This window comes from Lathamus discolor, chromosome 24, assembly GCF_037157495.1.
Source record: "Lathamus discolor isolate bLatDis1 chromosome 24, bLatDis1.hap1, whole genome shotgun sequence".
In the NCBI taxonomy this organism is placed as follows: Eukaryota; Metazoa; Chordata; class Aves; order Psittaciformes; family Psittacidae; genus Lathamus; species Lathamus discolor.
The window spans coordinates 2418852-2431369 of NC_088907.1; the positions used below are offsets into that span (position 1 = coordinate 2418852).

At 59.8% G+C, this 12518-nt stretch overlaps 2 protein-coding genes across 4 annotated transcripts in view; one reads left to right on the forward strand and one right to left on the reverse strand.

The window, feature by feature from the left end:
* The window catches only part of LOC136003903 (GON-4-like protein), a 20683-nt gene extending 18451 nt beyond the window's left edge, over positions 1-2232 (reverse strand). For both annotated transcript variants that reach the window (XM_065659904.1, XM_065659903.1), the window contains exons 1-3: positions 1986-2232; positions 957-1139; positions 422-618 (exon numbers count right to left, since the gene is read on the reverse strand). In XM_065659904.1, the coding sequence (XP_065515976.1) occupies positions 422-618; positions 957-1139; positions 1986-2217 (612 nt within the window). In that variant the 5' untranslated portion in view covers positions 2218-2232. The remainder of the gene's footprint in view (positions 1-421; positions 619-956; positions 1140-1985) is intronic.
* Positions 2233-2367: 135 nt separating this feature from the next.
* On the forward strand, positions 2368-8903 carry SYT11 (synaptotagmin 11). Of its 2 annotated transcripts, none has more exons than XM_065659932.1 (4): positions 2368-2701; positions 4676-5499; positions 7026-7149; positions 8323-8903. In XM_065659932.1, the coding sequence occupies exons 1-4, from the start codon at positions 2668-2670 to the stop codon at positions 8631-8633; spliced, it is 1293 nt and encodes a 430-aa protein (XP_065516004.1). In that variant the 5' UTR covers positions 2368-2667; the 3' UTR covers positions 8634-8903. The 2 variants fall into 2 exon arrangements, with proteins under 2 accessions (XP_065516004.1, XP_065516005.1); XM_065659933.1 differs by having other exon boundaries at positions 7026-7146.
* The last annotated feature ends 3615 nt before the right edge of the window (positions 8904-12518 follow it).

Genomic DNA, 12518 nt, shown 5'->3' on the forward strand with positions numbered 1-12518 from the left:
TGCAGCATCGCGCTCCATCATTTCAGATCAGCGTTTTCTAGATGCCAAAGGAAGGCAGAAGGGAGCCAGTATCAGCGCCTCCATCTCCCGACTGCCACCATAAGGTTCCAGGGAACGTAGGCGACTCTGAGACATTTACAGCCCCCACACGGTGCCGTGTGACAGGGAAAGATTTCATTTATGGCACTTGCACAGGATCAGCTGGTGCCTCTGCCTGACAGAATCGCGGCAGCCTCCGATCTGCGTGCCACAGGGACGGCAAGAAGGGAAATCCTTGAGCTGCCCTGGATTGAACAGTACCTGCACAAACTAAACCCAAAGCAAAGCAAAGCACACGCACGCGAGCATCAGGTTAAAGTCTAGAGTGCACTGTCCTAGAAAGCTGAGCACCTCCCTCTCTGTCGCATCCCTCCACACTCACATGCAGGATGTTCCTCACGTTGACAACTGTCAGGTTGTGCTGTTTGGCTCCATCTTCCAAGGTGCGGTCGAGGGTATCATCTAGCTTGATGTCACAGGACAAAGATCCCTCCTCCTCTGGACTCTTCCCTTCTCTTTTCCGTTTGGTTGCCTTCCTCCTCCTCTTCCTTCTTTCAATGTCCTCTCCGTCTTGCTCCTCTGGAAACGGAGAAACTCGGAATCCCCTTCCCATGCAGTACATCCTGAGAACCCGATTTAAACCCCCCCAAACCCAACAGCTACGGTTCTGCAGATACTGAAGTGAGAGCAGGTTCTCCAGAGGAGATCACCGAACGCCGGAAGAACCGGGCCTGAATCTGCACGTGTGCATGACGGACTCAAACTCTGCAAGACCTGAGCGGGTCACTCGAGCAAATAAAGGTTACGCGTTTGCCGTCTCTATTGGCTTGAGCTTACAGAAGAAGCAGCCCTTTCACCCCTCTTCCACGCGGAGGTGTTTTAAGTAATGCACAGCCCCAAGTCCTCCTTCTGCTCACCCGTCTGCTGGGGCCACTCTCCAGCTCTGCCGCTCCTCATCGGCTTCACCACAGCAGGATTCCGAGCAGGCGCCTGCGAAGAGCTCCTCCCTGGAGCCTCCTGCACCGGGGCCTGGCTTTCGGGCAGGTACGGCTCCCTCTGCGCGGTCACTTCCACCTCTGCGCACAGCTTGGGCATCCTCCCTGCGAACAGAACGCACGGCGCCGCGCTCGGACACCGCACAGAGCACGAGGCTGCCGCGCTCCCTACGGCGCGTCATGACCCATTCGAATCGACCGGACGGGCCTCAGCCAGCCTGGGGAAGCGATCCAGGCAACGTTAGAGGCTGATTTCCTCAAGCCACGCTTGTACTCCCTGTCGGAGAGACACAACTGCGACAGAAGCCAGCGGCCAGGGAACGCTGTGGCTGTGTGCAGCGCTAGGATGCAGGCTCGGAGCCACCTTAGGCCACTTTAAAACCACGCCAGGGCTCACAGGGGCGGCTGCACAACCCCTGCCTCTGTTCCAAGCCAGTCCTGATGCGTCCCCCCCCCCCATCAACCCAGCTCGCAGAGAAGCCAGGGCAAAGGGAGGAGAAGAGCGCAGGCGATGGGGGAAAGGGGGCAGAGCCACTTCTTGCAGCGGGGCCCCCGATGGCCGCATTCAGCACCGCTGCGGGGGTGAACCCCCCTCAGCTCCGTGCTCCGAGCGAGCCCCCGAGCGGGGAAGCTCGGCCCGGGCCGGGTCTCGCTGTTGCAGGCCCCGAAGGGGGACCCCGGCTGGAAAACCGGGGCTGAGTTCGCACAACTGCGGCTGCGAGGCCGGCAACGAGGAACAAACCCGAGCGGCTCCGGGAGCGCCGGGGCCTCCCAGCTGAGCTCCGTCGCGGTTTCAGGGGGGCTCCTGCTCACCCTTAACCCCTCAGGAACCCGCAGCCGCCCGCACCACGGGCCCGAAGGCCCCGACGGAGCCGCGGTCCCTGAGCCCCGGTGCTGCGGCGCTCCCGGGGCCGGCAGCGGCGCCCCCCGTCCCGCTCCGCCCGCCTTTACCTCCCGCTGCCGCCGCCTCCGGAGCGCCGAGGCCCGCGGGGAGCTGCGCGGGGGCCTCCCTCGGGCCCGGCCGCTTCAGCGAGGCCTCCCCGGGGCCTCTCCACAGGCCGGGCCCGGCCGCCGCGAGCGTGGCGGAGGCGCCGCCGCCGCCGCCGTCCGGGGAGGGGCTCCGCGGCCCCGCCACCGCCGCCCGCCGCTTCTTGCAGGGCAGCATCTTCAGCGACAGCGCCATGGCGGCGGCGGCGGCGGTACCGGCACCGAGCCCAGCGCCGCGGCTCCCCGCGGCCCGGGTCCGCCCCGCCGGAAGCGGAAGCGCCGCGGGGCCCGCCCTCCGCGCAGGCGCCTTGGCTCCGCGGCGGCCCGGCGCGGGGCGCTCCGCCGCCATGTTGGCGGCGCGGGGGCCGTCAGCCCCGCCGTGACGACGCGGGGCCGCGGGGGCGGCCGCCGCCATCTTTGCTGCGCGCCGCCGCCCCGCAGGGTCCGCCCCAGGCGCGCTCCCGCAGCCGCGGGCACGAGCACGGGGAGGGGGCGGCCCCCGGGAGGCGCGGCCGCAGCCCCGGCTCTTGCCGAGTCACCGCCGGGCGGCCGCGGGGCGGGGCCGGGCCGCGGGGCGGGGCCTGCGCCGCGCCTGGACCAGTCGGCAGCTCCTGCATCCCGGGCTGCGAGCATCCTGCGGGCGGCCATGGCGGAGATCACCGGCGTCCGCCCCGGCTTCGGTGAGTGCCGCCGGGCCCCTGCGCCTCCCTCCCGGCCGCGCTCGCCGCCCCCGGGGCCGGGCCCCGCTCGCTGCGCGGAGCCCCCGCGGGCCCCGCTCGGGCGGTGCCAGCGCTCGGCCCCGCAGCAGCCCCGGCGCGGGGGGGGGGGGGGGGGGGGGGGGGGGAGCGGGTGCGCGGCCCCCGCCCGCGGGCGCCCGTGGCTGGGTCGGGCCGCGCCGCGCCCCGGCCCCTTTGTTCGCAGCTCCCCGGGGGCCGGGGCGGCTGCGGCACCGGCGGCGAGGCGGGGCCGGGGGGGGGGGGGGGGCTGCGGCGGGAGGGGCCGGGGCGGCGGCCGCGCAGCGGGGCGGGGGTGGATGGCGGAGGTGCGCGCAGGGGCCGGGGCTCGGCGGCGGGGGGGGGGGGGGCTCCAAGGCCGGAAGGTTCCGGGCGCTGCAGCACCCGCGCGGGGCGCTCCCTTGCCTTTGACGCCCGCTGCTTCCTGGGATCCGGGAGCCACGTGCTGGCAGCACGGAGCCGGCGGCCACCGTGAGGGCGGAATCGACAGCCCCTTTCGAAAGGAAGTTTTCCGTCCTTTGCCGTTAATTGCAGTGTGATTCCAGCCCCCCCAAAGCGGGGCTCACGTCGGAACAGGGCCCCCTCCTGCAGAGACTGAATTCAAAGGGGGGGTCCGCGCTTTCCGAGACAGGAAGGGGGCTGCGGTGCCGTTGAAATGGACGCTGCGCAGAGCGAGGCTGCAAACCCGCAGCTGAAATCGGGGGTAGGGAGCTCGACCCAGGGCCGTTTTCAACTGGAAGGAATTACAGAGACCGGGCTAAGGAAGGGGGGGAACGACGACCTCAGGGGAGCTTCCAGCAGGACCAGAGCAGGGAAGGGCTCACTTCGGAGGGGGAGCGGTTTCGTTAATGGGACAGATTCCTCTTGCTTGAGGCTGCTCCTGCAGTGGGGCTGAGCCACGTTTGGCTCTGAAGTCAGTGCCCATTGCAAACCCGCGCAGGGCCAGGCTGGGAAGGTTTCTCCCTTGCCGAAAGCGCCTTTGCCATGGGAGCAGAGGGGGAACGTTTCCTCTTGGAAACCGGTTTATTCCTGAGCCTGCTGGGTGCTCAGGTTCGACTCTGATCTTCACCGGCCTAAAGAGAGATGTGGGGAGGAACTGAACGTGCAGGAGCTCTCGGGAGCTCCAGGGAGAATGTGGGCGCATCCTCGTCTCCTGTTTGGGGTTCAGAATGAGGACAGGAAAACCAGAGCTTGCCTTGAGCACCCTCTCAGTTCAGCTACTGCAGGTTGTACCCTTGCGAGGAAGGAGCCATAGGGCTGGCTTCCACAGCAAAAGAGCAATCGCTTCCATGGCTATGAATAAGGAGTTAGGGGAAGAGCCTGACTCTTCCTCCCCTATCACCTCCCACCCAGGAACCGAAGGCAGCCAAAGGAGCTCTCCCTTCTCTTCCCTTGTCAGACTGAACAAACCCCGCTCTTTCGCCCTCTCCTTGTCCTCCCTCTGCTGTCCCTTCTCCATCTGCTCCAGCTTCTTACGCGTCTTGGTGGCTCTTGACTGGAGTTCCTTGAGGGTTAGGACAAAACCAGGCCACAGGGATTAGACCCGGTCCTGAAGAACAGCCCCAGGTCCAGTGTTTGTTACCCCATTCCCGTCGTTCAGAGGGAATTGGGGAATGTTCCTACCAGGGCATTAAATCCCAAAGGAAAAACCCCAAAGCTTCCTGCGAAGGAAGAGCCACGTTCCTGTGGCGATGCTGCTGATGGGCGAGATTTGAGCAGGCAAGCACTTGCTTGCCATTCCCAACACATGAAGCCCAACGCAGGCCTTAGCAGTGTGAAATGTTTCCCATGGGGGGAAGTCTTAAGTTAAAGGCTTTGATACCCAGATCATGGCCTGGAGCACCGGGTCCAGCTCCATTCCCCATGTGCTTGGCTCCATGGGGCACAAGCTGGTTCCTGACTGCCTTGTCTCCTCTGCAGATGTCTCTCCAGTGGTGGCAGGCCTCATTGGTGCTACTGTGCTCGTGGTTTCTGTCTCAGTAACAGTTTTTGTGTGGACATGCTGTCACCAGCAAGCAGAAAAGAAGCACAAAACCCCCCCGTATAAGTTCATTCACATGTTGAAAGGCATCAGCATCTACCCAGAGACCTTGAGCAACAAGAAGAAAATCATCCGCATCCGGAGAGACAAGAATGGCGCTCCCAAGGAGGCAGGAAGGGGAAACCTCTCGGTGGATGCTGCTGAAGCCGGTTTAACAGGCTCTGAGAAAGCTCCCGACGGGCCAAGCGCAGCCCCTCGCGTCGACCAGCTCCCCATCAAAGTCGATTACGGAGATGAACTAAGTCCGGATCAAAGCCTCACTCCGGGAGGAAGCAAAACGTCCTCGCCGTCGTCTCCGGGGGACGAGGTCCTGCTGGGCGAGCTGACTTTCTCCGTGGACTACAACTTCCCCAAGAAAGCCCTGGTCGTCACCATCCAGGAGGCTCACGGGCTGCCGGTGATGGACGAGCACACGCAGAGCTCTGACCCCTACATCAAGATGACAATTCTTCCAGACAAAAGGCACCGGGTGAAGACTCGGGTGCTCCGCAAGACGCTGGAGCCGGTGTTCGATGAGACCTTCACCTTCTACGGGATCCCCTACAGCCAGCTCCAGGACCTGGTGCTCCACTTCCTCGTGCTCAGCTTCGACCGCTTCTCCCGGGATGACGTGATCGGAGAGGTCATGGTGCCCCTCGCAGGCGTGGATCCGAGCACCGGGAAGGTCCAGCTCACCCGGGAGATCCTCAAAAGGAACATACAAGTGAGTCGCTGCGGGGTTGTGACCGAGGGCCCCTGCGGTGTAGCTGATCCCGGCTCTTTTGTTCCGGGAGCCTCCGTGGTCCAGTGCGCAGGGACACTGCAAATCCTTAGCCACGAAACCCCTTTTTCCACAGATCACATGATGGGTGTCAGATGGAGGCAGGTACGATTGCTGTTAGATGGAGATACACATGATGGGTGTTAGGTGGAGATAGATACGTATGATGGGTATTGGAGATCCATATGATTGCTGTTAGATGAGGTATATATGATTGCTATTAGATGGAGATACATATGATGGATATTAGATGAGATACATATGATGGGTGTTAGATGGAGGCAGATATGATTGCTGTTAGATGGAGATACATAAGATGGGTATTAGATGGAGATCCATATGATTGCTATTAGATGGAGATACGTATGATGGGTATTAGATGGAGATCCATATGATTGCTATTAGATGGAGATACATATGATGGGTATTAGATGGAGATCCATATGATTGCTATTAGATGGAGATACATATGATGGGTATTAAATGGAGATACATGTGATCGGTATTAGATGGAGATCCATATGATTGCTGTTAGATTGAGGTGCATATGATGGGTATTAGATGGAGATACATGCGATCGGTATTAGATGGAGGTACATATGATGGGTGTTGGAGATACATATGGTGGGTGTTAGATGGAGGCAGATATGATTGCTATTAGATGGAGATCCGTATGATTGCTGTTAGATTGAGGTACATACGATTGCTATTAGATGGAGATACATATGATGGGTATTAGATGAAGATCCATATGATTGCTGTTAGATTGAGGTACATATGATTGCTATTAGATGGAGATACATATGATGGGTATTAGATGGAGATCCGTATGATTGCTGTTAGATTGAGGTACATATGATTGCTATTAGATGGAGATACATACGAACCCAGAATGGCATCTAACCCCCCATAGATGACTGCACTGAGCCAAGCCAGCAAAGGTGCATCCCCTGCTTAACACCCCCTCGTTTCTGAGAGGGGAAGAGTGCAAATTGCTCTGAAGTAACTGCACTAAATTCAACTCACGTTTCCCTTCCAGGGCCAGGAATGTGCTTATTCTCCATCAGGAATGTTACAGGAGCAGCAGCAGCCGCTGCTCCTTGCATTGGAAGCACTGGCTTAACCCCCCCGAATGATAACGAACACTGAAGGCTGCACAGCCAGGCCTTCCCCACAGCAGCAGCTGAAAGAGGCTTCACCTCTGGGGCGATCAGAGCATTTAGAGTGACAGTTACCGCGGTGCTTCCCCAATTCCTGCATTTGGGAATCCCCCCCCCCGGCTCTGCCAGGTTAACAGCACCAGGCTCAGCACCAGGAGTCAGCCCCTCAGCAGGCCTCTGGCTGAGCTGCTGCCATTGCCTGCGCCTCCTTTGCCAGCTGCTCAGGCCCGGAGCCCAGGGAAGGGGATGTTGGTGCCCGTGGCTCAGAGCAGCTGGTCCTGAGAGCCTCTCTCTGTTTCCCTTGCCCAGAAGTGCATCAGCAGAGGGGAGCTGCAGGTCTCCTTGTCCTACCAGCCCGTGGCTCAGAGGATGACTGTCGTGGTGCTGAAAGCCAGGCACTTGCCAAAGATGGACATCACCGGCCTCTCAGGTAGAAGCTATTTTCTCCTCCCCGAAATGAGCAGAACAAAGAATGGCCCAAGTCCCCTCTGAGCTCTTGTCACCCGCTTTGCTCGCACCTTTCCTCCCACTGCTCCTAAGGGCAATGAGTGAGCCCCCAAGGGATGGGTACACAAAGACCAAACCCTTCCTGCTGCCACACCAGCAACTGCGTCCTTCCAGCAGCTCCTTGTTTTCCAGATCCAGCAGATCTCCGTGTCGCTTTTGGGCAGATCAGGGATGCTCTGAGCCTCCATGCATGGGCAGATCAGGGATGCTCTGAGCCTCCATGCATGGGCAGATCAGGGATGCTCTGTGCCTCCATGCATGGGCAGATCAGGGATGCTCTGAGCCTCCATGCATGGGCAGATCAGGGATGCTCTGTGCCTCCATGCATGGGCAGATCAGGGATGCTCTGAGCCTCCATGCATGGGCAGATCAGGGATGCTCTGAGCCTCCATGCATGGGCAGATCAGGGATGCCCTGTGCCTCCATGCATGGGCAGATCAAGGATGCTCTGTGCCTCCATGCATGGGCAGATCAGGGATGCTCTGTGCCTCCATGCATGGGCAGATCAGGGATGCTCTGTGCCTCCATGCATGGGCAGATCAGGGATGCCCTGTGCCTCCATGCATGGGCAGATCAGGGATGCCCTGTGCCTCCATGCATGGGCAGATCAGGGATGCTCTGAGCCTCCATGCATGGGCAGATCAGGGATGCTCTGAGCCTCCATGCATGGGCAGATCAGGGATGCTCTGAGCCTCCATGCGTTCCACGGAGAACCAAAGCTCTGTGTGCCTGGGGCTTCATTTTAACCCTGAGCAGCTCAAAGTGGGGCTGGGGGAAGCGGGAGGCTTTGGGCTGCACTTCCCATTGGGACATTTCCGTGGGTTATTCCCTGAAGCAGGGGAGAAACGGCTCCGGTTAGAGACGAGCATGGCCCAGCCCGGCACTGAGCTCACCAGGAAGCCCCCACCACCATTTCCATGCCGCTTGCTCCCCCCCCCCCCAAGCCCCACATCCTATTGAAACTGCTCCAGCCCTTCCAGCAGTAACCTCGGCAAGGAGAGAACACCTGGGGCCCATCCAGGGAGCTGAACCCCCCCCGGCTCCTGCACCAGCATCCGGGGGCTGTGTTATTGGTCCCTTTGTCTCCGTCCCTCCGCAGATCCCTACGTGAAGGTGAACGTTTACTACGGCAGGAAGCGCATCGCCAAGAAGAAGACTCACGTGAAGAAGTGCACTTTGAACCCCGTCTTCAACGAGTCCTTCATCTACGACATCCCCGCGGATCTGCTGCCCGACATCAGCATCGAGTTCCTGGTCATCGACTTCGACCGCACCACCAAGAACGAGGTGGTGGGGAGGCTGATCCTGGGCGCGCACAGCGTCACGGCGGCCGGGGCCGAGCACTGGCGGGAGGTGTGTGACAACCCCAGGAAGCCCATTGCCAAGTGGCACAGCCTGAGCGAGTACTAGAGCTTGTAGGGCAGCCTTAACCCTTGTTGTAGCTGTAGGACTAAACCTTGGTGCAGCAGCAGCTGATGATGATGATGATGACGGGGTTCTCTTGTGATGCGATTTCTTGCAGGGCACTCAGATTCGAAAGAGCAGTCAATGAAACCCAGAAACACAGATATATATACCAGTGTACTCACGCTATTGCATGCCTAATACAAACTGACGTTAGTATAACGACCACTATCCAGTTGCAGATTTTAATACAATTAATTCTCTGTCCCTATGGAAGTTGTGTTTGTGCCGAACTGTCTTTGCTGGTATTCACCGAGATTGGCCTGTCTTTAAGTAGGCTTCTCCCAGAGTTTAACCTCTAGTTTCTTGTTCGTTTGCCTGCCCATTGGTTCTTGCAGTTCTGTTCTTTGCTGGCTCGGGAGCACCAACCACAGTTCCATGTAAAGGTGGCTCAGGATTCTGCACTACAGAAAGGGAAGCCGCAGGGAAATGGCCCTTTCCTTCGGGAACAACGTTCTCTTGTCAGGCCCTGGAACCCGTGGCTGCCACGTAGCTGATGCGGTCCCAACAGCAGAGATTCCCATCTACGATTCCCAGCCCGCCAAAGGCATCGCTTTGGGTGCTCTGAGGGCCCTTTCCAACCCAGCCCATTCTGTGAAGGGCCCAAGAACACAAAGCGATGAGTGAGGGCTCAGGGACCTCCTGCTGGTCCTTGCTCAGTTCTGTTACAGTGCAGCGGGGAGAGGAAAACGGGGTGTGGGGGAAGGAGCACAAAGCTTCCTTCCGTGCAGTTTGCATCAGAGATGATGTGGAGCCAGCTCCCGAGGGAGGTAACGCAGGGCAGAGCCTGTCTCAAGGCACTTGGTCAGTTGTGAACGACTCAGACTTCCCATAGGTTTCCATCACCTCCGGGGTGTGAAGACCCGGAGCCCTCGGGCTCTTAACCCTGCCTGCTCAGGAGCTCGTCAGGTTCCACCAGTCCCATTGGATCTGGTGTTAAAGACACCAAGCGGCAGCGTCCTGGCAAGTGACTTCGTTTGGCTTGGGAGCCCGTTCGAGCCAGGCAGGGTGGTAACTGGCACCGGGTCCTGGGCTGGAGCAGAGCTAGAGCCAGGCTGGAGGAGTTGAACTACTCCTGGCCTCTGCAATGGGATCTGAAGCAGAAGGGAGCCCACAAAGGGGCTTTCAGGTGGCTTTCAGTTGCTTCCATACTGGATCCTGTCGATGGCGTTTGGAGCTCATTGCACTGCTCGCAGGCCTTGACTCCTGACGTTCAGAGCCCTGTTGGGAAATGATCCTTCCCCTTCCTCCTAATGAAGGTGGAACGATGGAGCGGGGCACGTAACGCAGCAGTGGGGGGGCTCCTCGGGGCCAGGCAGCACGCTGGGAGCTGGCAATACTTTGGCATCTCTTCCTTCTGGAAAGCCGGAATCTTCTCTCCCATTGGAACTTGCTTCCAGGCAGAGTCTCTGCAGCAGCAGACGCTGCACTGAGGCTGCAGCTCCCTCTGCACGGGCAGCGGGGGCTTCATTCCTGCCGGATTGGATCCGGCACAGGGATTCCTGCCCGAGGCTGGAGGCTGTGTCCTTAATGCTCCTCGAGCGCACGCTCTTGGAGGGGCTCAGAGCCGCAGGCCGGGGCTGCCGTGGCCACGGGGCCGCTCTTGCTCGCTCCTGGGTTTTGCACTAAGCGATGGCCTTGCTGCAGGGTAGCGACTGTCAGGACTTTGCCTGGGCACGCGCTCCCGCTGTCGGGATGAGCAGGCACCGGCAGCGCCCAGGATGCTCCCTGCTTCCCCTCCGGAGCGCCTCGGCCTCAGGGATCTCCTCGAGATTCCTGGGGCTGCAAAGGAAAAGCCGAGCCTCGCGGCAAGGAAACGTGCTCAGGGTGAAGAGGCGCAGGCGCTCGGGCAGGTAGGAGCAGCCTCGCCCCTCTGCGGAGCGAGAGGAAGCTGAAGCTGTGCAGATCTCTATAAGGCACCACGTAGACAGGAAGCGACAGGAACTCACTGTACATCCCCCGCTGTGGTTGGTCTTTACCTTCTCGTGTCTCCTCGTGGCAAATTAACCTGGAAAATGACAACTTTGTGTGAAAAAAAGAAAATAAAAGGAAAAAAAAAAACCCTATCTGGGCATGTGTGAAAGTGCATCGTGAGGGAGGTGCTCCAGGAGTGAGGTGCTCCATGCCATGACCTGATCCATGTGTGAGCTGCTCCATGCGTGAGCTGATCTGTGCCATGACCTGATCCATGTGCGAGCTGATCCATGTGCAAGCTGATCCATGTGTGAGCTGCCCATGTGTGAGCTGATCCATGCGTGAGCTGATCCATGTGCGAGCTGATCCATGTGCGAGCTGATCCATGTGCGAGCTGATCCATGTGTGAGCTGCCCATGTGTGAGCTGATCCATACCATGACCTGATCCATGCGTGAGCTGACCCATGCCATGAGCTGATCCATGCGTGAGCTGCTCCATGTGTGAGCTGATCCATGCCATGACCTGATCCATGTGTGAGCTGATCCATGTGTGAGCTGATCCATGTGTGAGCTGCTCCATGTGTGAGCTGATCCATGCCATGACCTGATCCATGTGTGAGCTGATCCATGTGCGAGCTGATCCATGTGCGAGCTGATCCATGCGTGCGCTGCTCCATGTGTGCGCTGCTCCATGCCTTGAGCTGTTCCATGCCTTGAGCTGCTCCATGCCTTGAGCTGCTCCATGCTGTAACACAAGCTTGTCTCTCTTGGATTTGTTATCGCACACGGAGCGTGCAAATAAAGCTGGAATCACTTTAGCTGCTGCCTGTGCCATGATTGATGTAGGCAACACGGACGGGAGGAGAGCTGGAAGGGCTCAAGGCCAGGTTGGACACAGGGGCTTGGAGCACCCTGCTCCAGTGAAAGGGGTCCATGCCTGGGGCAGGGGTTGGGACTGGAGGAGCTTTAAGGTCCCTTCAACCCAACCCATTCCATGGTTCCATGAATTTAAGCACTGGTTCCACAGATGGGAGTCCCTGGTCTGACAATTCCCAAGCCAAGAACTCCCAAGAGCTAAAGGACCAGGACACAGCCCCAGCAAATGAAGCCTCACGCTGATACTGAAGTGGTGGCGCATCCGAACCCTCTCCGTGACCCGCACGGCGTTCCCGTTTGCCGTGATTTGGCAGGAACGGGTATTCTTTAGCTCAGTGAAAAAGAGGACGTGGGATGAGTGGGAGCAGCTGCACTCCGACAGTGGGAATTGAGAGGCATCCCTGGAGCCCTGGCAATGGGGATGCTCCGGGCGCCGGGCAGGAGGCTGCAGCCTCTGCCGAGCAGGGATCTGGCTCCTGTCACTTGTTCCCTGCAGCTCCCGGCACAGAACAACATCACCGGGCACGAAGCCACGGCTTCGGTAATGCCGGATCCCGCAGAGCCCGGAGCCGTCTCCCAGCAACCCCGAGCCCAGCGCTCCCCTCCCGGGCAGCTCCCATGCACCGGGCTTGGGGGGGGGAGTGGGTTTGGTGTCCCTTTGGGGGGCTCTAAAGGATCCCGGAGCGATGCCTCACACCCCCCCGGAGAAGGGATTGGCTCAGCTCCGGCGCATCCCCATCAGCGGCACTGCCAGGATGCTGAGCACGCAGGAGCAGCCAAAGGCCTCGAGGTCCTGCAGGCTCTGATGCACCAGACCCGGGCTCGCGTTCAGAGCCGGTGCCCCTCACGGCGCTGCCCACGGTTGTTCAGAGCCCCCTCAAGGGCTGGTTTGTACTCACTGGGCAAGACGGGGAAGGAAATCCCTCCTCTGCGCTCTAACCAGGGCCCCTCAGGTTCCTCCCTGCAGCTGCAACGGCAACGAAAGGATTTGCATGAGGAAAAGGCACAGCAGAAAGCAAAGAGAAAGGGGCTGCGAGCCC